This window comes from Microtus oregoni, unplaced genomic scaffold, assembly GCF_018167655.1.
Source record: "Microtus oregoni isolate MIOR12 unplaced genomic scaffold, Mior012 000029F_ref0000214, whole genome shotgun sequence".
Lineage (NCBI taxonomy): Eukaryota > Metazoa > Chordata > Mammalia > Rodentia > Cricetidae > Microtus > Microtus oregoni.
Genome location: NW_024543088.1, coordinates 9,602,765 through 9,626,767, shown reverse-complemented (window position 1 = coordinate 9,626,767; position 24,003 = coordinate 9,602,765). Strand labels below are relative to the sequence as shown.

Below are 24,003 nucleotides of genomic sequence, written 5' to 3'. Positions count from 1 at the left end.
CGGGTTAATTCGCACAACCAAGATAATTCTTCAACCGAGGCTCCCTGCTCAGGCGATTCTAAGTTGTGGCAAGTTGATATTTAAAACCAACCCTCACAGCCAGCTTGCCCAGAAATGCCAACCAACATGACTAAGATCACGAACCAGGAAATTTCACAGAGGGACTGTTGGCTGCCTATGAGGAACCCACGATTCAAAACGGGCATCTCCCCTAAACACTCATTTTCAACTGATAAATAATTACCACAATTGCAGCGTGTGCGTATTGTGAGCACACGTAGGTTAGAGGGTACATGTGGGAACAGCAAATGGGCAAAACAGCATAAAGCACAAGAGACCCCAAAGAGAGCGCTACCACTTAGATGTCTCCAGCTGGCCCCGTGCATTATATCCTCCTGGGAGAAGAGACAATGCAGGCGCTGGGTAAGAAGTAAAGCGGGTATTCGTGGATCTAGCTGCTAATATCCTGGGGAGCTAGCTTGGAGAAACACAAGGCGGGACACTAGATAAACATTCTTGGGTAGAAAGGCAAGACAAAAGAATAAATAAACTTGTAAGAGGCATTTAGTCTTCAAGAATCTGAAATATTTTAAGAACACTGGCTTCTGAGCTTACATGGTAGCCGACTGCCTTGGGGTTGGGGGACGCTAGTTTTCAAACCAAAGTCACTTATTTGGGAAATGATTTGAAGAATGCTTCACGGACCAGCTTCACATCAGAAAATAGATGTTTTCTCATGACTCTGGGAACTGACAGGGCATTTGAGAGTTCATTTCTTCAGCAGCAGGATGACCTAGCAATGTTTCTTAGACTCCGCACTGTAAAACACATCTCCAGATTTGGGGCCTTCGAAGGTCAGGAATGCTGAAAAAATATGCTGGGTCCCAACACGGGATTAATCAGCTTTCAATTTTGTGAATTATGGACATTTAAGGGAGAAACTAAGAAAGCAAAAGCTATTCCCTAAATCAAACCTGATCTGGGATAACCATTATACTTCACTGGGCTGCATGTTTCTGAACTATATATATGTAAATGTGTATGTGTTATCCTTCAAAAACGGGCCATTAAAAAAATGAGCCCTATCATTTAGTACTATTTTTTTTTCTTTTTGAGACAGGGTCTCCCTATGTAGCCTTAGACTGAACTCTGTAGACCAGGCTGGCCAAGAACTCACTGAGATCCTCCTGTCTTTAGCTCTCAAGTGCTGGGAGATTAAAGGTGAGTGCCACATGCCCAGCAACCTAGCACCCATTTAAAGCCTATCTTAAAGGCAGGAAGGCTAGGGTGGCAGAGCACCTGCTCCTATGTGAGGGCTTGAGTTCCATCCCTAGCTGTACCAAAACCCAAAATACAATAAACGGAAGGGGATTCATTGCAGATGAAAAGATATTAGTAACATATCTAAAATACATGGAGGCAGATGCTCAACTTCCTTTGAGGCCACACCCAGAGGAATCCATAGTAAACTGAAATAGCTGTAGGTTGAAAGCACATTGAAAACACTTGGCCTGCGGAGCACCCTGGCTCCATAGCACAGGCAGGGCTCTGCAGGGTCAGAGGTATCTTCTTGTGGTCACAAGGCCAGTGTGACTGAAGCCATGATTACTGGAGCCTGGTATGTAGAGGAACTGAATTACACAACACTTACCACAGGTAAGAGTCCTAATTCAAAGTTGCTGAAGTCTGCACAGTGTGAATTACTCTTGCATCCTGAAGCACAGGGACTGTAGCTTCACCAGGGACCTAAGTCTGCATCCCAGCCCTGGTCACACCTGATGAACAGGTACCATTTCAGATCTTGGGATCTGGCAGCAGCTGTCGGCTGCTGTCATTTGAGTGCTTACTATGTGGCAGTAACTATGCTAAGTGCTTTGAAGGACTGAACTCATTTCCAGGACCATCTACTGTGATATGTACTTTTTTAAAATTATTATTTATACTGTGTTCCATCTGTAGGCCAGAAGAGGGGACCAGATTGAATTACAGATGGTTGTGAGCCACTATGTGGTTGCTGGGAACTGAACTCAGGACCTCTGGAAGAACAGCCAGTGCTCTTAACCTCTGAGCCATCTCTCCAGCCCCTGTGATATGTACTCTGATACACCTTTCTCTTCAGAAACAATTCAAAGAACTCGGAAATCCCTCTCACACCTCCCACCCACGGGCACCTGTGTTCATACCCCTTGCCTCACCATCGAATAGCCCAGCCAAAGCGTATGGTGGTGTTCTTGACCCTGTCTTCTCACCCACCCACCCCTCACTCCCATCCATTTCCCTTTCTTGGAACCACACAGCCATGCCTGTTTCTCTGATCCCTCACCCCATTTCTGTTCTCCTTCAGGGCAGAACTCTTTGAATGGTTTTACCTACACTACCGGTTGGTTTTCAATCCTCTCCTTATTCCTTAAAACCAGTTCAACTTAGCAATGCCGTGAGCCACGTGCTCACAGGGAAGGGGCTCTGCACAGGCTCACCTGCCACCGTAGGGATGAACGGCTTAGTCCTAACCCAGCGCCAGCAGCTGTACGGATTCTAAAAAGGCCTTTGGGGTTGGGGTTTTGGTAAAACACTTGTTGCACAAGCATGAAGCCCTGAATTCAGATATCTAACTTGTCTTTGTCAGGGTTTCTATTGCCACAAAGAGACACCATGACCACGGCAACTCTTACAAAGAGAACATTTATTTGGGGCTGGCTTACAGTTTCAGAGGTTTAGTCCATTATCATCGTGGCGAGAATCATGGCAGCGTGCGGGCCAGATTCTGCTGGAGGAGTGCTGGAGGAGGATCTGAGCGTTCTACATCTTGATCCACAGGCAGCAGAAGATTATGTCCCACTCTAGGTATAGCTTGAGAATAAGAGACCTCAAAACCCAAACCCACAGTGACATACTTCCTCCAACAAACCCCATCTCTTAATAGCGTCACTCCGTACAACCAAGTACTCAAATACACAAGTCTATGGGGAGGAGGGGGCATACCTGCTCAAACCACCACAAACTTCCATGTAAAAGCCCAGTCTAGCGCAACCCTGTTCAGCAGTACACATCTCTAACGCAAGCATGGAGCAGGAGGGTATCTGTGCAACAACATGCAGATCCTCCTTCTATAAGCTGCCTTGGTCATGGTGTCTTAACGCAGCTATAGAGAACTAAGACTCCCCACCTCAAAGGAAACAAATAAGCAAATAAATGGAGGCTGGAGAGAGGGGTCAGCAGTTAAGAATACTGGCTGCTCTTATAGAGTACCTAAGTTCAGTTTCCAGCACCCATGTGGTAACTCACAACAGTAATTCTAGTTCAAGGGAATCTGGTGCTCTCTTCTAGCCTCCAGGGAGACTAAGTATACACATGATACAAATACATACTTACAGGCAAAACATTCATACACCAAATAAAATCTGTAACATTATTTTACATATAAAGGTAAGAGTGGGCTGGAGAGAGGGCTCAGCCATGAAAGGCTAGACTCACAATTAAAAATGAGGGCAAGAAAGATAAAAGACATCCAGCTTCCGAACATGCACATACATTCACACATGAACAATGTACACACTTCATTTCTGCTGCTGTGGGTAAAAGATCCTGACAAATAGCAGCTTACACGTATTTTCACTCACAGTTCTGTTACAGCCCACCACAGTGAAGGTGGCAGAAGTTAAAGCAGCCGATTCTATCCCATACAGTCAAGAGCAAACTCCTATGTGCTAAGCTGATGTTTCTTCTCAGTGCTCTGGGCATCAACAGCTCTGAATCCCCTGTCCCTGACACATCTGGGTACTACTGTATACCATGACTTGGTGGCCCAGCCAGGAAATGACCTGATTTTTGCCTTCCTCTTGGCACACCCACTCTCCAAAGGCTCTACCAGGGGCCAGGACATGGGCAGGTGCTCCTAGACACATTCTTAGTAGAGTCCTGTCCGCCAGCTCCTGTTACTCTCCCAGGCTAAAGCTCCAAACACAAGTCTAGATGTCATCCCTGCTGTGCCTTGTCTTAAATTCCTGATCCAGAGTCTGGGACAGGGCATACATGTCCTTAAGCTGTTTGGTGTAAAACAATAAATCAGAACAATGTGTAAAAATCTCAGGCCCTGGGCCAAACTTTTAATTAACTGCCCCTCTTCCAGATCCACCTCTGTCCTCCTGCCAAAAACCTCTGTAATTCAGAAATCTTTTATTTATTTATTTAAGATTTCTGCCTCCTCCCTGCCACCAACTCCCATTTCCCTCCCCCTCCCCTGATCAAGTCCCCCTCTCTTGGCAGACCAAAGAGCAATCAGGGTTCCCTGCCCTGTGGGAAGTCCAAGGACCACCCACCTCCATCCAGGTCTAGTAAGGTGAGCATCCAAACTGCCTAGGCTCCCACAAAGCCAGTACGTGCAGTAGGATCAAAAACCCATTGCCATTGTTCTTGAGTTCTCAGTAGTCCTCATTGTCCGCTATGTTCAGCTAGTCCGGTTTTATCCCATGCTTTTTCAGACTTGGGCCAGCTGGCCTTGGTGAGTTCCCGACAGAACAGAAATCTTTTGGCAATCTCAAAGCTCATTCTCTTCTTTATTCCACACTGGTTCTAGCTTTAAAGTACAACCAGAATCTAACACTTTGTACCTTCTCTGGTACCTCTTCATCCTTCCCTAAGAAGGCCACATAAACTCCCTAATCTTGCTCTAGCATCTTGGCTTCCCCGTCTGTCCTTCACACTATAGCTAGAGTAATCTCCACATTTCCCTGGGGACAGAGGCCAGAACAATGGTCCAGTCACGCACTGCCTTTCCTAGCAGCATCTTACCTCTTCTAGCAGCACTCATCTCCTCCTGCACTTTCCTTCCCAGTCCTTCCCCGGAGGGGCTGGTGGCTCCACATCCAAGTCCTCACTCAGCATTGGCTTTAAGAGACTTCTGTCCAGGCCACCCTCTGAAACTGCAGCACCACATTCTAGAGTGGCAAGCATGGTCAGGTAAACGAGAACTACAGAAGAGAATTTTTCTGATATTAATATTCTCTATGCCAGAGGCTTATGCTAAAAAAATATATTATCTGATATTGAGATTCAAGTGTTTATTTGCTAAGTCTGGTAACTACTGGCTCTCCTCTCATAACCATAATTACCTTCTAAATACTACATATAGTTGCCAGTATCCAAGTGCATTTAGTTCTAGTCTCCCTTCACCCCCAACCAAAACCCATGATGATGTCTTTTAAAGTACATTTATTCTTCCGTATAGTTTAGAGCATGTCTATAAGATTCATAGTTAACTTAGTGCCAATACAACTGAAATATCTGTCCCTGGAATGACAAGAAACAGATGGAAGTTCCAAACCCCAGAAAAGTATCTTCCCTTGGCTTTGAGAACTACACCTGACATAAAATAGACAGTAAATATCTGAGGAGTGAATCCCTAGTTCACTGCACTGTGGGACTGTGGGGTGGCTGCTTGGCCAGTTAGAGGGTTTCAAGCACTAGAGGGGAAATGCGGGCCTTGCTGCTGCCAGCTGGATTCTTACCCCCCACTCACACTGTTGTTAGGAAGACTTAAAGGCACAGGTTTAAAATAGCAACCTTTCTCCTTCTGCCCTGCAGTCTCTGTGGAAGGAGGTGGGTTCTTGTTAGAAGTAGGAGAACAATCCACTGCCCCCGAGCTAGAAGACTACAGGGAGGTGGAACTGAGAGCAGCACATTGTTTCTGTTGGATTTCATCAAACGCGACACTGGCCTAGCTTTAACAACATCGTTTTCTAAAAAAACTTCCAAATTAGTCTCCATTTTTATTCCTATCTGGATCCATGACTATCTGCAAATTACCTTCTATATAAAAGTCCCCCTGCCCTATTGTCAGGCCATCTGCCAGTCTCAACTGAAGTAATCTGCTCTCCTTGATCACTCTGCCATCTTCACCCTGAGCATCAAGTCTTGACTACTTTTCCATCCTATAGTTTCAAATCACAGAAATTTTAAATGTATTGGGGGTGGGGGAACCCAACAATAAAATACTATTCAAGCTCAACAAATGCCAACATTTTTTTTATAACAACTTATCCTTGAGGAATGTTTTTTTTTGGGGAGAAATTGGCAAAGAGTCTCTCTCCTCCACATGGCAAACTAAGCACTGAGGCACACTTAGCTACAGGTGCAGCTCAAGTAGAAGCTGCACAGCTAGCTTTTGTGAGGCCCTGGGGTCCTTCCCCAAAGCGGGGAGCGGACTAGCTCCATGTCATTCATCTTGTCAGATAAGTAGTTTCTTACATAGCCTTATACAAAATCTCCTCCTATCTGAAGCCTTAATTTCAGCACCGACCCAGGACACAGGAGACATGAATCAAAAAACAACTGATAAACCACCAATCTAATCCGCTACCATTTTACCCAAAGGCAGAAGCCCTTCAAAATACATAGTAATTTTCAAAACCCAATCAAGACCAACACCTCTATATGAACTGGTAATAATAGTAACAAAAACAAGTTTATCTCTGTAATTCTTTATTAAAAAATACTGCTATACACATAGAGACTGAAAATAGGGTTAAAGATGAGCAACAGATACTGGGATTGTGACGTTAGAACTTAACATACTGGTGCTTTTTAGGGACAATGTTGATATTCAAATGACAGAATCAAGGTCAAAACAAAATACAAGGGCACCCTCAAAGGTATCTGCAATGAAGTAAATACACTAACAGGATTTGAAACAGGCACAGCCAGCTGGAATGAGCGACACTACATGATTTCAAGGGTTGTCCTTTCCGTGCTGTGTCTGTCAGAACAGGAAGTTATGGGGAGTTCACATCCTTAATTCAATACTCTCAGATATTACAGTCTTCCTATGAACTAAATATTAACTTTCAGACAACCTCCTAAGTGGGTTTACATTGTGGAAAAAGAGGGCTCCCTTTAAAAAACAAAAAAAAAAAAACCAACCAAACAAAAAAACTAACAAACCAAAACAAAAAACCCAACCCCCCCCGCAAAAAAAAAACCAAAATTAAAAAAAAAATAAAAAACAAAAAATTCTCCCCGCAATAAACACCAAAGCAGAACTCAAGAGTTCTTTTGAAAACCATTCCCAATAAAAGTGAAATGAAAAATAAATATAAAACAAAGCTAAAAAAAATATGCATTTATCCGACACCAACTTTTTCTGGCTGACAATATTTACTCATGAAAACGTTCAGCTGACTATCTTTACTACCCAAACCAAGCCCTGAGGTTACTAGGGGCTGAAGCGGACTAGCGTTTCCGATGCAGACTCTTGGGTTTGTGATGTGAACCTGCCTTGCAGAGGGGAAGTTTGCTGGTCTATGCGGAACGAGAGATTCAAGCCCTAATTTACCCCTGCCCTTCTTTAGCATTCACATAACATTGGTCCACAAATAAAAATTTTCAAAAAGTTCCCAGGCCCCCAAAACTAAAATAGATGATCCCCTTTCATTTTCAAAGAAAACAATATTGGAAAAAATCTCCAGCCCGCTTATAAATTAAGCATTTCATATTTCTTCTAGAATACAAGTAGTTCTTTTTTGTACAAAAGAATTACAATATGATTTGTCAAAAAACATATAAAAAGACAGCTGCTCTTCCTCAAATACATGAGCTAATGATAAAGACTCTTGTGTGTTACATCGAAAGTTCTTGTTCCTTTTAAACAAAAGGAACATCATGGTGGCAAATGCTCATTATCCTTTGAATATTGAACATTATGTTCTTTAAAAATCCATCCAGATCAAATGCAATAATTGATTTTCTCGTTAACAACTGATGCGACCACTCGTGGATGCAGACGTGCTTGTTAAACATGTGAAGTGTGTCTCTAGTCTCCAAAGCTTGCGGTGAAGAGAGGTGCTTTTTCTTGATGCAAATCTCAAGGCAGAGAGAAATCATTTAAAGCTTATAAAAAGTGGACAGAGAAATGTTAAAAACTTCTCTGAAATATACAAATATGTATGCTTGTTAAAAATGAAGACAGTAACATCAGCTGCAAGTGCTTGGAGTCTGTCCTGACCTTCTAAGTCTCCTCCACATTTTCTTCCTGCTGCACACCTAGAGCAAACTGAACACTCAGTGCTGGGAAGAAGATGAAGTCTTCAAGGTGGCCTTAGGAGAAAATCCCTATGTATTTGGCAGTCTTCAATATCGAAGTGACCACAAATCCCATGAATACTCAAGTTTGGCGACAACTGTATGTCCAAATAGTAACAAAGTTTCAAGGAGGAAAATTGCAAACTTGTAAGATGGGCTTCTCAGGATGATCCTGCAGAGTGAGTTTTATCAAAAGTCCTGTTCCTTTGGGTTAAGCAGTGAGTGCAAAGGCACAGCAGAGAAGTGCCCCTCCAGGGTCAAACTGCAGAGATCAGACCACTGACTGCTGTGCTCAGTTCACCTTCTCAACAGTCTCTGAGTCTGTGTATCCAGTGTAAAGTACCATTATAAAGCTGTAGTACAAAGGCAAAAAAAAAGGAAACTGGAAAGACCCTAAAGTAATATAACTCCTTAACTTTAGGCCTTCAACACAATTTCTTTTTTGTTATTAAAAATTGCATCAATGTAAGTGTATCTGACTGGCAGGCTCTTTGAAGGCGGCTCTGGATGAACCTGGAGAAGAGCAGGGCCTGCTCCTTCAGCTACCGTTCAATTGTTACCTGGAAAGGGATTTAAATTAACAAATAAGGGTAAATTCATATCTGATAACTCACTGATATTTCTCTTTGTGTGTTCTTAAACACAACAGAAGCTTCAATTTGAGCTAAGGTAGGTGGCACGCAGAGTTTGCATACGATACTCATAAGGACTATTCACTACTCTGTACTTCTATGAACTACTGAGTTGGCCCATCCCCCAAAAGCAAATTCTGCATCTCTCAGTGGCAAAAAGCTGCCTCTTTTTGTTTCCCAATGTCCTTGCAAATAGTTCCCTTAATAAGTATACAATGTGGCAAGAGGTCAAAGATCAGAAAAAAAGTCTTTAAAAAATTAAAATTAGTGCATACACAAGTGGAAAAACAGAAGCAGGAGCATCATTCACCAAACGGTGACCTTGATCTGACATAACTCTTCAGAGGCCTGTGGCAGCCAGAGTACATAGAAAGTGAGACATTCTTCCTCTCAAGTAACAGTGCACCTGACCCAAGTGCGAGAAGCTTCACTCCTTCCTGTTCATTCTCCTGCTGGCAGAAGACGAAGGACCGTTCACCATAGTGCAACTGGCTGTAGGCTTGGGCCTTCACCATGCCCTGTGGACATTTTAGTAAGTACTACAATTGACCATTTGCAGCCGCAATCAGTTCTTGAAAGGTATTTTCAAAGCAGCGTTTCAGGTCACTGTACGTCACCACCAGCACACTCTTCTCATCCCTGGAAATCAGGCTTATTTTTTCTGGCACACCTGCATCTAGCTGAAAGAAGGTATAAAAAATATGCAGTTTATATCAAGGAAGAGAACTGATTTAATCATTTTAGGACAACATTTTTGACAACGATAAATGAAATATTTAAAGTATTTCTGTCATAGTCCCTTCTCAGATTTCCATGAACAGCTCACAATACCATGGGTCAAAATGCATCGAATTTCAACTCAAAAGGTTTTTTTTTTCTAAGAAACACTGCCATGTTTCGTCCTCCTGCCTTAGTGTTCAAAATGTATTTGATTACTATCTTCAGTCAACTCAGCGCTCTGTAATTATTTACCCAATAGTTTCCATTTTGCATATTATGAACACCAGTGTAGAACAGAAAAAATATGTATTCTTTAGGAGAAATACTTCATGGTACTATGGTATCCATAGCCAAACTGTGTTCCAAAGAATGTCAATTAGACGTCACCAATGAGTTGTAACAATGTACAAGCAATTCCATGTAGGAGGAGGGCCCACTTGTTCGTCCTGGCAGCCCGGCTAGCTTAGCCCCGAAATAACCACACAGAAATTGTATTCATTAAAACACTGCTTGGCCCATTAGCTCTAACTTCTTATTGGCTAACTCTTGTATTGTATTAATTTAACCCATTTCTATTAATCTGTATATCGCCACATGGCTGTGGCTTACCAGGTAGAATTCTCAGCATGTGTATCCTGCAGCTCCATAGCTTTTTCCTAACTCTGCCTCCTTTCTCCCAGCATTCTGTTGTTTTCCCCACCTAGCTCTGTTCCCTTATAGCTCTGCTATAGGCCCAAAGCACTTCCTTTATTAACCAATGAAAGCAACACATAGACAGAAGGCCCTCCTACACCAATTCCATGTCAACCAAGTACCTTCCTGTTTTGCCATTAACTTTTAAAACATTTCTTATCCATGTATTTCTGTAGCTTCCTCTATGAGCACCAGTTTTGATCTCTGTCCACTCTAGCTATTGAGGTCATTCTGAGGTCATATTTACATTTTGCTTAATCTTTTCTCTTTCCACTTTTTAAAAACGAAAAACTATTGTCAGTTTGTAAGTTATTTAGAAAAGAAAGAAAGAGGAAACAAAAACGGCCATGGAATGGATCTGGCACCTGACCATTGTTTTGTTAGTACCTGATGTAACCATAAGCTTTTATAATTTACTCTCAAACACATCTCCTCCCATGTGTGTGTGCCACTGTGCATGTTATGGAGGCCAGAGGACAATTTGTCAGTCTTTCCTTTCCCCCCTTGCTTGAGACAGGGTCTCTTTTACCATATGTACACGCACCTATACTTATGCAAACATACATGCATGCATGTAGTCATACCATACACAGTTTTTTAAAAATATTTATTTATTTATTATGTATACAATATTCTGTCTGTGTGTATGTCTGCAAGCCAGAAGAGGGCACCAGACCCCATTATAGATGGCTGTGAGCCACCATGTGGTTGCTGGGAATTGAACTCAGGACCTTTGGAAGAGCAGACAATGTTCTTAACCTCTGAGCCATCTCTCCAGCTCCCCATACACAGTTTTTATTACTCATTGTTCTACTCAATAAAAGAAATGACATGTCAACAAAATATAAAAGAGAAATGCAGCCATCTTGTGACACTTTATTGCAGTAAAAGATGTTTTTCACAATGAAAAACAAAAACTCTAGTCCAGTGGTTCTCAACATATTGGTCACAATCCCTTTGAGGGGGGATTGATTGGCCTTTTCATAGGGTTAGCATGACAGGTATTTACATGATGTTTCATAATAGCAGGAAAATTACAGTTACGAAGTAGTAATGAAAATAATTTTATGGTTGGAGTCACTACAACCTAAGGAACTGCATTAAAGGGTCACAGCATTAGGAAGGTTGAGAACCACTGCATCAGACATTCCTGGTTGAGAGCACTGACTGCTCTTCCAGAGGACCCAGGTTCAATTCCCAGCATTCATATGGCAGCTCACAACCGTCTAAGTCCAAGATATGACACACAAGGAATATATATGCAGGTAAAATACCAATACACACAAAATAAAAACAAGTAAATTAGAAAGAAAGAAAGAAAGAAAGAAAGAAAGAAAGAAAGAGTCCTGTCTTGAATTCCTCACAGAGTATAGCAGGTATAAATCCTGTTGTCTTCAGTCTCCTAGTACTTGTATATACCACAACTCTATCAAGTTGTAATACTACCCTTAAAAATGCAATTACATGGTGGATGAGATATTATAGGATTGTAAATGTGCTTGCCACCAAGCCTGACACACCTGCAGAAAAGAGAGAATGAACTCCAAAGTGTCTTCTGACCTTGTGTGTGAACATGGGGCATGACGCGCACGCACACACACAGATAACAAAAAACCTACTAAAAACTACTGGGTTTTCTTACTAATTACCTTATTAAGACAGGAAATGATGTGACTGAGGTCAATCCAGGGAGCACCTGCTTCTGTGACCTGATGAAAAAGATGATCCCTAAAGAGTTTCAACAGATAGCGGTCTCCAGTCTCTGACCAAGTTGGGTCCTTTTGAAACCTGGGGAATTAATATTTGATCTCAGTATGTCACTCTACGTGCACATGGCCATATTTTTCAGACTCAAGTTTAACTCAATTTTTCCCAGTAAATAAGAAATTAAGACAGGTTCTGTAAAGTGCTTAAAAACAAACAAATAAACAAACAAAACACCGACCTCAACAAACCCTACATACATAAATGACGTTTCTCAACATTCAATTCACAGGAACAATTATCCCTTATATACTACTCAATCTTTACAACTAGATAAAAAGGAGAAAAAAGGAAAAATTGTCTTTTAACATCTCTGGCCATGCCTGTAAGGAAATGTTTCCTCTGTCCATGCTCTAGGTTACAGAGACGTCAGGTAAGTTTCCACTTTACCAAGGAGCATAAAATGGTAAATATTTAGAAAAAAAGAAAAGGTACCTTCCTGTTTTTCACACTTCACCAAAAGGTGTAAGGAACTGTGAGAAACTGAAGAACCAGAGACCACTTGTAGTTTTCAGCGACCTGAGGACTGCAGTCTAGCAGGAAACATGTGACTCCAGTAAGCAGAGAAAGCAGGGACTGCCCCACTACACAGTGCTATGAGAAGGGGTACGACAGAGCTGAAACATGAACCTGTCCTGGAAGGAGGAAGCCGAGGCTGCTGGCCCCAACAGAAGCATGCTTCGCAGTCAGCAAGAACAAGACAGCAGTAAGCACACTAAGAAAGGCCATTGGGTCTAGATGGGGTTACGGGAGAAAAGAGAGGACAAAGTCAGCACTGACAGACTGGGAAGAAAAAGTCACAAGCATTTTAGAAGAAAGAATGAGATCATTCATTTATTTTAAAGTATAAAATATTGTTCTTAACCTGAATCCAGAGTCATAAAGAAACTTTGGTCAATTTGGCCACATACATAAACATCTACAGAGGAAAAGTCCAACGAGACTCAGAGATGATTAGCCCCCAAAGACAAGCAGCAAGACAAGGATCAGACAACACAATAAAAATTAATCAAAGACATAAAAGATCTTCAAATAGGCTCCTTAAAGAGTAAGTCCCAAGCAAAACAGTACTGAAATTCAACTTCTTTCTCATCAAGCTGACAAAATTCTAAGTTTTAAGGAAAGTATTGTTAGGACTTCTCAAGAACAATACCAAATTATTCTACAACACCTGACATCTGGAGATTCCACTATCACACCATGGACTAAGCCAACCCTCGCCCCACAAACATTGTTTGAGGACTTCTCACTGGAGACAACATGGTGCATAGGGCAGCACAATACGCAGAGCACAGTTCTGGATGCGCCCTGTCTGTACAGATGTGGCCCACAGTACATGACCAAGTAGCTAACCTATCTCGTCTCCAGTTTTCTCTCTCATCTACTGAATGATTAATTGGTTATTGAGTACAAGGCAGAGTTTCTCTGTGCAGCCCTGGTTGCCCTGGAAGCTTGCTTTGCAGACCAGGCTAGTCTTGAACTCACAAAGATCCACCTGCCTCTGCCTCAAGAGTTCTGGGATTTAAAGCGTGCACCATCACCACCCAGCTCTAGTTCTCTTAAACAGGAACTATGCCTCCATCCAGAGGGAGAAGCAGGTCAGACATGTGTATCATGTAGGATTCTGCCTAATTACAAATAGAGCTAAGCAGAAATTAATACAATGAGAAGTGACAATGTATATGTACTTTAAAAGGGTAAATAAACAATATATTTGTACTCTTAACCTTAGAAATATATATAAAATTTTCACAAGTAAACGAGTTAGGGTTGGGACAACTGGTAGACTAAGGATATCAGATATGAAGAGTGAGGATATTTTCACCACAAAACTTTTTGAAAATTCATATATAACATATTAAGAAATGTAAATAGAATTTTATAAGGACAATCTAGAATTTTATATATAATCATTTAATAATATGTAAAAAAATAGGAACAAAGACAACTTTAGCTTTGCAAAAGACTCATGGATTCACCCCTTGCGAAAGGTGTGTGCTACAAAAGGGTGTGCTCCACTGACTAAAAATAAATCAGAGAAAGAAAGCAAGCAACAGGGCCTTTACTCCAAAGAGAGAAACAAAGATGGACCACCCCGCCACCCCAAACAGAGAGATGTGCCAGGCCTAAAGTGTGAATGTGGCAGCCGTGAGGCACAACCAGCTGGATGAGCACAGGAGGTGGGAATGAACTGCTAGGTTACCATGGACTTTTCAAACTATTTCCTAACTCTGACACAGAGTTCACTGTGAAGTGCTGAAGAAAACTGATGTTACGTGGAACAATTACCGACCCCAAGGGAACAACTAAGAAAACTCCAGAAGAGCTGCCACTGTGCTTCCCTTCTGCTTCACTGAGAATGGCATGCACTCTCAGCAAGGCAACCCCAAGAACAGAGAACTCAGACATCCGCGTTAGGATGGTGAAGAGTGCTACGCTAAAAATAGTGGATGTGTCACTGGGTGAGCTAAATACTGAGACAAAGTCACAGCACAGAAGAGTCACATTTTGACGTACAGGAGTGAAGACATGAAAATGCTATAAACAAGATTTCAAGAACTGGTTAACACATATATCTTCTTAGGAAGATGATTGGGAGAGAATCATAATTTAGAATCTTCATTTTGAAAACAGCCACGTGGGGCTGGAGAGATACTCAGTGGTTAAAAGCATTGGCTGCTCTTACAGGAGACCTGGGTTTGATTCTCAGAACCCACAAACACACAGTGATTCACAACTCCAGTTTCAGGCAATCTGATGCCATATTCTGCCTCCTTAGACACCAGGCATGCGTGTAATGCCTGATATCATGCAGACAAAATTCCCATATATGTAAAATAAAAATAAATCTTAAAAAAAAAAACAACAGGTAAGTAGGTTCTAATTCCATGGGAGAAAAGAAAGCCCACAAGCAGTGGTCTGCACCAGTCATCGTCTACCTCTATGAGACCAGAGACAGTCACAACTATAACTCTGTTCAGCCTGGTTCAAGAATTAACAAAGTGCAGACACACACTCTGTGTCTAATAACTCTAACTTAAAAGCAAGGCTGAACCGGGACAGCATGAAATGATAATGTTCCTCTATTAACAACATGACGATCTATAAAAACGCATTTTCATAGAAAAGCAGAGAAATGCTACAGCCAAGAAATTTCTAATGTCTTCCAACTGACCAAGATAAACAGATGAGATCAGGCTTCCTACATGAGATAGTACTTGCTATCGCCTTCTCTTATCTGCACACACAACTGATTTCTAATATGGCATACAAGGTCATAAGAACAACCACACTTGGGCTGTGGCTTGAAACAGTTCTTTTATGGCTAGCAGTATTAAGGTCACTTCATTAAGAACTTCTTCCTTTTCCAAATAAAAACATTAGGTAGTCCATTCATTCCTTATGCAAATTAGTTGCTTTGGTGTTAAAACATGCTGTAAATACTGTAAATCCTTACTCTGGCCTTTCGTTGATTGTTCCCAATTTTGCTAGAAGTCTAAATAGTCTTCCATTTTGAACCTCCTATAAAGACATTTTAAAAAAAGAGAGAGTGTTAATGTTCTAGCTAAACGAAAGTTTTTAAAATGGTACTTCTGCCCCCATATTATTCTTATGCAGTAAATTCTAACACCCACACTTTTGGGTTCCACTCTTACACATATGCCTATTTTGTGTACAGTCATACTCAGGGAGATTATGCAACTGATCAATTCTAGGAAGTATTTAAAATACATTAAACAAAATCAAGACTTTGGTTACATGATTATAGTAAAGTCAAGAATGAATAGGATATTCATTAGAGACTAAACTAACGCCCAGTGTGGACAAGAGTATTGTAGTCCCAGCCAGCTGGCACAGTGAGTACTGTATGCCAATTTACATGGTAACTTGTAACCAGACTCTACCTTAGCAAGGTCTTCCTCGATGACATCATTTCTCATTTGAGCAGCATCCAGTTGAGTATAAAACCGAGCACCAATCATAGGCATGATGTCATTTACACTCCGCATCCTGTTTTGGTCAGTCAACAAGTACCTATCAAGACAGAGAAGAATCTCATGAATGGCCAGTGCAAGTTAAGAACAACACAGCCACAGGCGTACAGATGTTGCTGTCACTATAATCTGTGTTCATAATTTGAAAACATATTTTTCATGCAAATTAACTGTTTTAAAACTTCAGTATTACTTCTGTTCCCTGGAATATTTTAACTGTCCAGATAGCTCTTCCCTGTGTGTTCAAGGTTACAGATGTGAAAAGCTTAAGTAGAAGAGGGCAACACTTACCCATTTCCACCCTTAAGCCCTTTGTTTCAATGGTGCTACATGTAATGACTGTGAAATCTGAGGGTGTGAAACACTGGAAGGCTGAGGGGTGGGGAATTTCCCCTCCTGTTCTTCAAAGATAACCTGCTGCTATTTTTGTGATAGGGTCTTGCTTGCCACGATGCCCAAGCAAGTTTTAAACTCTTGGGTTCAAGTGAGCATCTTGCCTCATACTCTTTGGACTACAGGCACATGCCATTGCACCTAACCAAAAAAAAAAAATTTTTTTTTTTTTAAGTCTAAAAAACGAATCTTAAGAGCCAGGCGGTGGTGGCGCACGCCTTTAATCCCAGCACTCGGGAGGCAGAGGCAGGCGGATCTCTGTGAGTTCGAGACCAGCCTGGTCTACAGAGCTAGTTCCAGGACAGGCTCCAAAGCCGCAGAGAAACCCTGTCTCGAAAAACCAGAAAAAAAAAAAAAAAAGAATCTTAAATTGTGTAAAAATGTAGTAGTCCAAAAGAAATTGTCCTCTGCTCTATGACTTCATGTGTCACCTGTCACTTCCAGGAACTCTATATAGAGAGAGCTCTAAGGGCTCTAAGAGCAAAAAGGGACCAGTTCACTTCTTCCATCATCACTGAGGGAGAAAAAAAAGTATTGCTCTTTCAAGAGCTGCCTACAGAATACAGTAATGGTCAATCACTTGGCCACTACTCACTCTAAAGGGAAGTCCTTCTCTCACCTCCTTGCAGCTATGCTTCAGGAAACTGTCATTACAGGCCTTACCATTGCCTGCAAACAGTTCACTTGTTTTTATCTTTAACATCTTCTTTAAAACTTTGTGTCTGTGTAGTGGTGAGGCATGACACCTGAGTGCAGATACACATGAAGGTCACAAGAAGGATTTTATCCCCTGGAGCAGTTACGGGTAGTTCTGAGCTGCTGGATATGGGCACTGGTAACTCAACTCAGGTCTCTGCAAGGGCAGCACACACTCTTAACTGGTGAGCCATGTTTCCAGTCCCTTAAATGTCTTTTGTAAGTATCTAAAGATGGATGGAAGTAATGATATCGTATTAAAGTATCCTCACATTCTGGCATATAGTAAACATTCTTTTGATATGTAGATGAATGATTATAACCACACAAATTATCTTAGTTATCCACTGTGAGCATTGATATTTACATTTATCTAATCATACTAAAACCTGTTAGCAGCTATGTTACACCTTGACAAAGTACCTACTCTACCTTATTGTGCCTCAGTTTTGTCTCTAAAATGGAGCTAATAATGATACCCCATTTACAGAGATATTATAGAATTAAGTGCAATTCATGTCAAGAAGTTCAGAAGTGCCTTATTTAGCTCTATAGACATTAGTATGTTGTCACTAGTGAAGGACGGCTGTCACTTCTTTTTTCTATGCATTGTCAAGTACCTAAAAAGAACTGTATATGAAGCCTCACACATCACTATCTACTTTCAATAATTGTTAATATAAAGTGAATTTAATTACTACCTTCAGCCCCTACCTTTTCAAAAGGGAGTATTTAGAGATTATATTTTGCAACTGTCCGGAACAATCTGGATTTTGCAAACTAATACTAGAATCATACTAAAAACTTTTTTCCCCCAAAAGCTGCATCATCTTAATTGATTATTTCTAGGTCCCAGGCAAGCACTGGCTTCCAGTGTCTCACAAGCAAGACAGGGAAGCCAGTTTAACAAAGAACAGGTGAGCAGCCCCATCCTCCATCCCCCAGTTCCATACCCCAGGGCTGGTCCAAAAAGAAACTGGATCATCCAGGGCTACACAGAAAGAGCAGAAGGGATCACTGAAAGCTAAAAGAGACTATTGATTAGGATCAATAAATTCTAATGGCTTTTAGAACATAATAGGGAAATTAGAGTTGTCCTAGCATCTTTCCCCCCTAAGTCAACTCAGCTGTAATCAAGGTTGTTTGCCCTCCCTCTGACATTCTCACTAGAGGTTAGTAAGGGGTCCTTCGGTGGTGATAGTAGTCCACAATGGGTTTCTCTTAAGTCAAATTCATTCCAAACTTAAAGATTTCCTGGACTCTTCCATTCTCTGAATTACACTCCTGGACCAGAGGTTCATATACATAACTGGACAGTGAAGGAGGCTGCACGACAGTATCTCTCACTAACTCGAGCAATACTGGCCAAGGGAACTTGAGAGATGGCAAAAATGTTTTGTCTGTACTGTCCATGACTTAACTGGGAACTACATACATGGTGGTGGTGTTCTTGAAATATAACTAATGTAACCCAAGAGCTAGAGGTGAGTATGTGTCCATAAAACTCTAAAGGGTATTCCAACCAAGTGCCTAATTGAAACAAATTGGCTTATGAATTCACTGTAAGAAATATATAGTTAGCAATAAAGATTAGGACATCAGCAGCTGTTTGTGTCTGCTTGACTCTAAACAGTGAGAGACTCCTATGGAAAGCTCTATATTAATAACAGAGGGCCACTCTGCTTCATGATATGTTAACACTTACAAGATGAGGTTCTTCAGGTCAGAGGAGTAGTTGATTGTCACCAATTCCATGGCTTTCTGTAAATTCTCTCGCTGAATTCCTGCCAAAGAGTTGCAAGCCAAAGCCAACACAACTTTTCCTAATGATATCAGATCTGCTTGCTGACATGAGAGAATAAACATAACTTAATTTCTACTTCACAGGTACACTTTCAATACACTGAACACCAAACTCCTAACAGGAAAAGCACATCATAAACACACAGAGAGAGCGCTCAGGGCAGGTTCTCAGCACGGTTACTTGTTAGAATCACTACGACCTGAGAAAGGATTTCCAAGCCACTCTTTCACAGTCTCAGTTAATGCATAAGCCCCAAATATCTAGAGCTTCCAAGTCTCCTAGTGAAAGGACCACACTTTAACAAACACCACTATTCCAATTATGGACTGCTGCTTTAACAGCTTTAGAGAGTGGCGGCAATGTGTTATAGGTGGCAAGAAACCCTGAAGTCAGTTTTCTCCTTCCACCTTCACAATGGCTCCAGTTGACTCAGGTCACCTGGCTTACACAGTAAATGTCTTCACCTGCTGAGCCATCTAGCTTGCCACAGAATTTGTATTTTTATTCTGAAAATTTAAATATAGCTGATACTTTCCCCTGTTACACAGAACAGGAGGCCATTACGTGCTAGGAATGCTGTGCTAAACAGATAGGTTTCTCATTTCATAAGTCCAACATGGCCATGTGAATGTTAAGACAAGACACTACAAGCAAGCACTCACCTGACTTCAGAGCACATGTATCATAAAACATCAAAATAGCACAGAGCTCAACAACACCCTGCGTCTTGGTTTCCCAAAGCACTTATTTTTTTGTTCACAAATATAATATGCCTTGAATTCTTTTTTTCTCTTATTTCTTGTTTTTAAAATGAGCTACCCTGAAGCTTTCCTTCAAAAACACAGGTTCTCAACATTCCTGATTTTGTGACCCTTTAAAATAGTTCCTCATGTTGTGGTGACCTCCAACCATAAGTTTCCTTCCTTTCCCCTCCCTCCCTCCATTTCTTTCTTTCCTTTGTTCCTTTCTTTTTGGTTTTTCAAGACAGGGTTTCTCTGTGTAGCCCTGAATGTCCTGGAATTCACTTTGTAAACCAGGCAGGCCTCGGACTCAACAGAAAACCACCTGCCTCTGCCTCCCAAGTGCTGAGATTAAAGAACCACCATCACTTGGCATAAAATTATTGTTACTTCATAACTTTAATTTTGTTACTGTTGAAACTGTAATGTAAGTATCTGATACCTAGGATATCTGATATGTAACCACTGTAAAAGGGTTGCTTGATCCCAAAAGATTCCCATACTTATTACAACTCCATGAAACAGAATGGTCCCCCGCAGTAGTAGCCCTCTGCAACACAACCATCACTTTCCTAGAAGAATGTAGTTGCTCTACGCATGGAATACATTTGAAGCAATTTCTACTGAGAGTCTCTTTTTTGAGACAGGGTTTCTCTGTAGCTTTGGAGCCTGTCCTGGAACTAGCTCTTGTAGACCAAGCTGGTCTCGAACTCATAGAAATCAGACAGCCCCTGCATCCCAAGTGCTGGAATTAAAGGCATGTGCCACCACCGCCCAGCCTTCTATTGAGGGTTTCCATAAATGCTTAAAAATTTGAAGTATCATCTCAATTAGTGCATGAACGTTCATCTCCCAAGCATCAGTTTACTACGGGAGTTTGCAAATCTAGTCATACACTAAAATTACCCAAGGAACTTAAACCCAAACCAAACAAAAATGATGCCCTGTGGTCTCCTCCTTGCCTGCATTTTGGTGTTATCCATTAGGGATATGTTCTAGGGGGTAGCATCTCTCAAAGTCCCTACTGATAATGTTTCTAGTGGCCTGAAAAGGTATGAAATGAGTGTGTCTGGGAAGCCAGGAATGTAAGGCAATCATCAGTGAACTGTAACACAAGATGGCTATCCTTAACATGCTATCTAAATAGAGCTGAGGCCAAACTGCATTACTAAAAACACTTAACTGTTCAAACTCAACATTTTACTCGAAACTACTACTGTGGATCTGACATTTTACACATGAGCTTCTATGATCAGGAAAACTGACTAACATTATAAAATATTTTGAATTTGCTGGAAGAAGTCTGGGATTCATGCCAGAGTTGGCCCAGGCAGTAGCACAGGATGGTGTTATTATCATGCCTGTCTGGTTAGGGTGCTACGAATGACCAGGAGTCATTTCAGTCACCTTAAAAATAAGCAAACGTCCCAAGTTATATTGATGAAATTACAGAAATTCTAGCTTTGAATAATATGGAATATTGGGCATGTCTACATGGTTTCAATCCAGTGTACTCAGCGTGTTAGCAGCCTGTGCCAAAGAGAGCCTCCTATCCTTTGAAACAAGTCTCAGTTTGGCCCCATCCCATATGATGCCTCCTCCCTAGAATACTTCATTATTCCCTATGTGAAAACAAAGGCCCAAGGCAGTTGGAGAACTATGAGGTTTTAAAGAAACAAATGTCTATTCTGAATATTCCCTCCTCTCTAAAACTGACTCTGGATGGAAACATTCACTTTCAGAAATAAAATATACATATGACATAATCCAGTTTAGGTTACAATTTACTTTTTAATATAAAAGTCTTCATTAGTTAAGAGATTTTGGCATTAGAAACTTGGGAACTTTTTTTTTAACCTTATTTTTCAGCTAAATGATTTTGTATTCATTATTTTGCTTCTTACCTCCATCAGGTTTTGCCTCCACTTGCTGAATTCAGGATGTATCCCCCCAAATCATTTTCAGTTTCTTCCTGATTCTTGGTTTTGTGTTTCTGTCTCTGATTCTATCTATGGCTCTACTTAAGTCTATCTGACTGAAAGTCAGTCTCTAGTCACGCGTCTGAAACAGACTATGAGAATAGACTACAAGAAACAATGTACCCCTCTCTGCTGAGCCCTCTCCTGTCAATACATGCCCCCTTTGGGACCATCTTTAAATCTTTCCTATGCCTCATTATAATAATTTATATAAAAAACCTACATATATACAACAACAAAAAATGGAAAGAAACCCAATAAATTCATTTTACTGAAAAATAAAGAAAGTGAAAACTGGCTGAAAGCTGATAGAGTTTATAAATGAAAGCAGTTTCTGACTTACAAAAAAAAAAGCCCAGGTTTATAAAATAGTCGGTCACTTGTAATTCAAGGTAATCTCCCCCCTTTTATAAAGTATCACACAATAAATTATGTGAAATAGTATCCATTTGCAAAAAAAAGTGATTCAGAAAATAAAATTCAAACTAGTCTTATTTTATATTCATAAATGATATTTTTGGTGCTGAAGGTTAAACATAGGGCTATATGTATGGTTCTTAGTCCAATACTAATTTTAAAAAAACAATTCTATTAAAAACAGCAGTGATAAATCTAAGGCATGAGCTTCATTTTTAAGTATGGATGAAATGTTTCTAGGTTTCTGGTAGTACTGGCTCTAAATATTACCCAAAAATGTAGTGGTACAACTTTCTTAGACATGAGCAGGTCATTAGTACTTAGTAGTACTCAGTTACAATTTTGGCTGACTTTTAAGATAGACTATGCTCATCTCAAACTCATTATCTGACCTCCAACCTCCTCCTCAGTGCTATAGCTGGAGGCATGACCTACCCACACCTAGTTCATCAGTCACTTTTAGGATTAAAAAAAAAATTAGGCCAATTAATTACTTAGTAAGTATAACACAGCAGAAGAAAAGTCACTAACAACTAACATTCCACAAAAAAATTGATGGGATAAACCACACTTAGATGAAAGAAATTGCTTTCTGGAGATGTGTGTGCATGTGAATCAGAATTCTTCCCCACATTGCCTACCAGATGCCAGTACCAACCAAGGCAGCCTGGTAAGGCAGGCACAGCCAAGAGGAATTAAGATAGAAAAGGTATGCATAGAATGTGTGCAAAAGTGCCACTATACCTCAGACAGCATGGCTTGTACTTCAATGGCCATAGACTAGTTCATGAGGCTGAAGACCGAAGACTACATAGGATTCTATTTCTTACCTTTTTGTTCTGAAATTTTGTTTTACACTAAAGTAAATTAAAACTTTCTTTTGAAACAAACAAAAGTTGAAAAGAGGAGAACAAGGGGAAGTATGTCTTCGTGTGATGAAACCATTCTGCCTTGCACCAAACCTCGGGTAAACAATCGTCTAAACACAAATAAATATGACTTCTTACACAAAGAACTAAAACTCAGCTTATTTATTTATTTATTTGTATTTTTTCGGGACAGGGTTTCTCTGTGTAACTTTGAAGTCTGTCCTGTTACTCGCTCTGTAGACCAGGCTGGCCTCAAATTCACACCTGCCTCTGCCTTCCGAATGCTAGTATTATTGGCGTGCACCATCACGCCAGGCCTAAAAATCAACTTCAATGACAGTTACAGATCTCAATGTGAAGCACTGCATGACAAACGGACTAAAATAAATAAATTATTTACTTTAAATACTCAAGGTATTTACACAGTAATCCAAATAAGTACCTACTCCTACTACTCCTCACAGTGACAGTCTCTCTGTTGCTTTCTGCAGTACTAGCGTTCAAATGCAGAGCATGGAGTATGCTAAGAACCACTCTACCACTGAACTACAATCCCAGATTCAGGGTTGGGTTTCTGTACTTCTACACAGTAGTATATTAATAAGGAAATAAACATCAAAATAGCTAAGAACACTGTGGAGTCTGAATACTGATTCAGTAACAGAACGAATTTAGAGAATAATAAATTCTGGTAATATGCAAGAAGTGACAACTTAATAGCAACAAAAGAAAAACACAAAACAGGGGGCTTTGATGTCACTTCTTTGAAAATAATACAGTGAGACAGCATTAGTAAACTAGTAGGTCTGAAAAAGTAAAACAAGTAGTATCATCTAATATAATGTACTCATCTGACTGAGACAAATATATTTCATTGCTCAACAGCTAGTCTCTGCTTGGACTAATGATTATTTATTCTGTCTGTTTCAACAGTAAGGCTGCACTAATTAAACCACAGAGGTTAAGACACCACTCAAGAATGAATTGAGACTTAAAACCCTGAATACTTTAAAACCAAGGTTAACTTAAAAGAACAAAAACAAAATAAGCTTTAAACACCCATAAAAACTCTTACTCACCTGGTATTGAGCCATTAATGCCAAAGGATTATTGTTTTGACTGTTATCAAATGTTAAAACATCAAAAACTCCTACACAATTTACTCGCAACCTGTAAGGACCAAAAAATTCAAAGAAAATAATTATACTTCTCCCAGTATATACTA

At 40.6% G+C, this 24,003-nt stretch overlaps 1 protein-coding gene across 5 annotated transcripts in view; it reads right to left on the bottom strand.

Annotated features, from left to right (window-relative positions):
• Positions 1-6,469: 6,469 nt before the first annotated feature.
• The window catches only part of Pan3 (poly(A) specific ribonuclease subunit PAN3), a 114,890-nt gene continuing 97,356 nt past the window's right edge, over positions 6,470-24,003 (bottom strand). For 4 of the 5 annotated variants that reach the window (XM_041677837.1, XM_041677838.1, XM_041677839.1 and 1 more), the window contains 6 exons: positions 23,858-23,948; positions 18,675-18,814; positions 15,791-15,920; positions 15,343-15,407; positions 11,771-11,909; positions 6,470-9,388 (listed from right to left, as the gene is read on the bottom strand). In XM_041677837.1, the coding sequence (XP_041533771.1) occupies positions 9,248-9,388; positions 11,771-11,909; positions 15,343-15,407; positions 15,791-15,920; positions 18,675-18,814; positions 23,858-23,948 (706 nt within the window). In that variant the 3' untranslated portion in view covers positions 6,470-9,247. The remainder of the gene's footprint in view (positions 9,389-11,770; positions 11,910-15,342; positions 15,408-15,790; positions 15,921-18,674; positions 18,815-23,857; positions 23,949-24,003) is intronic. The other variant, XM_041677840.1, reaches the window with a different exon arrangement.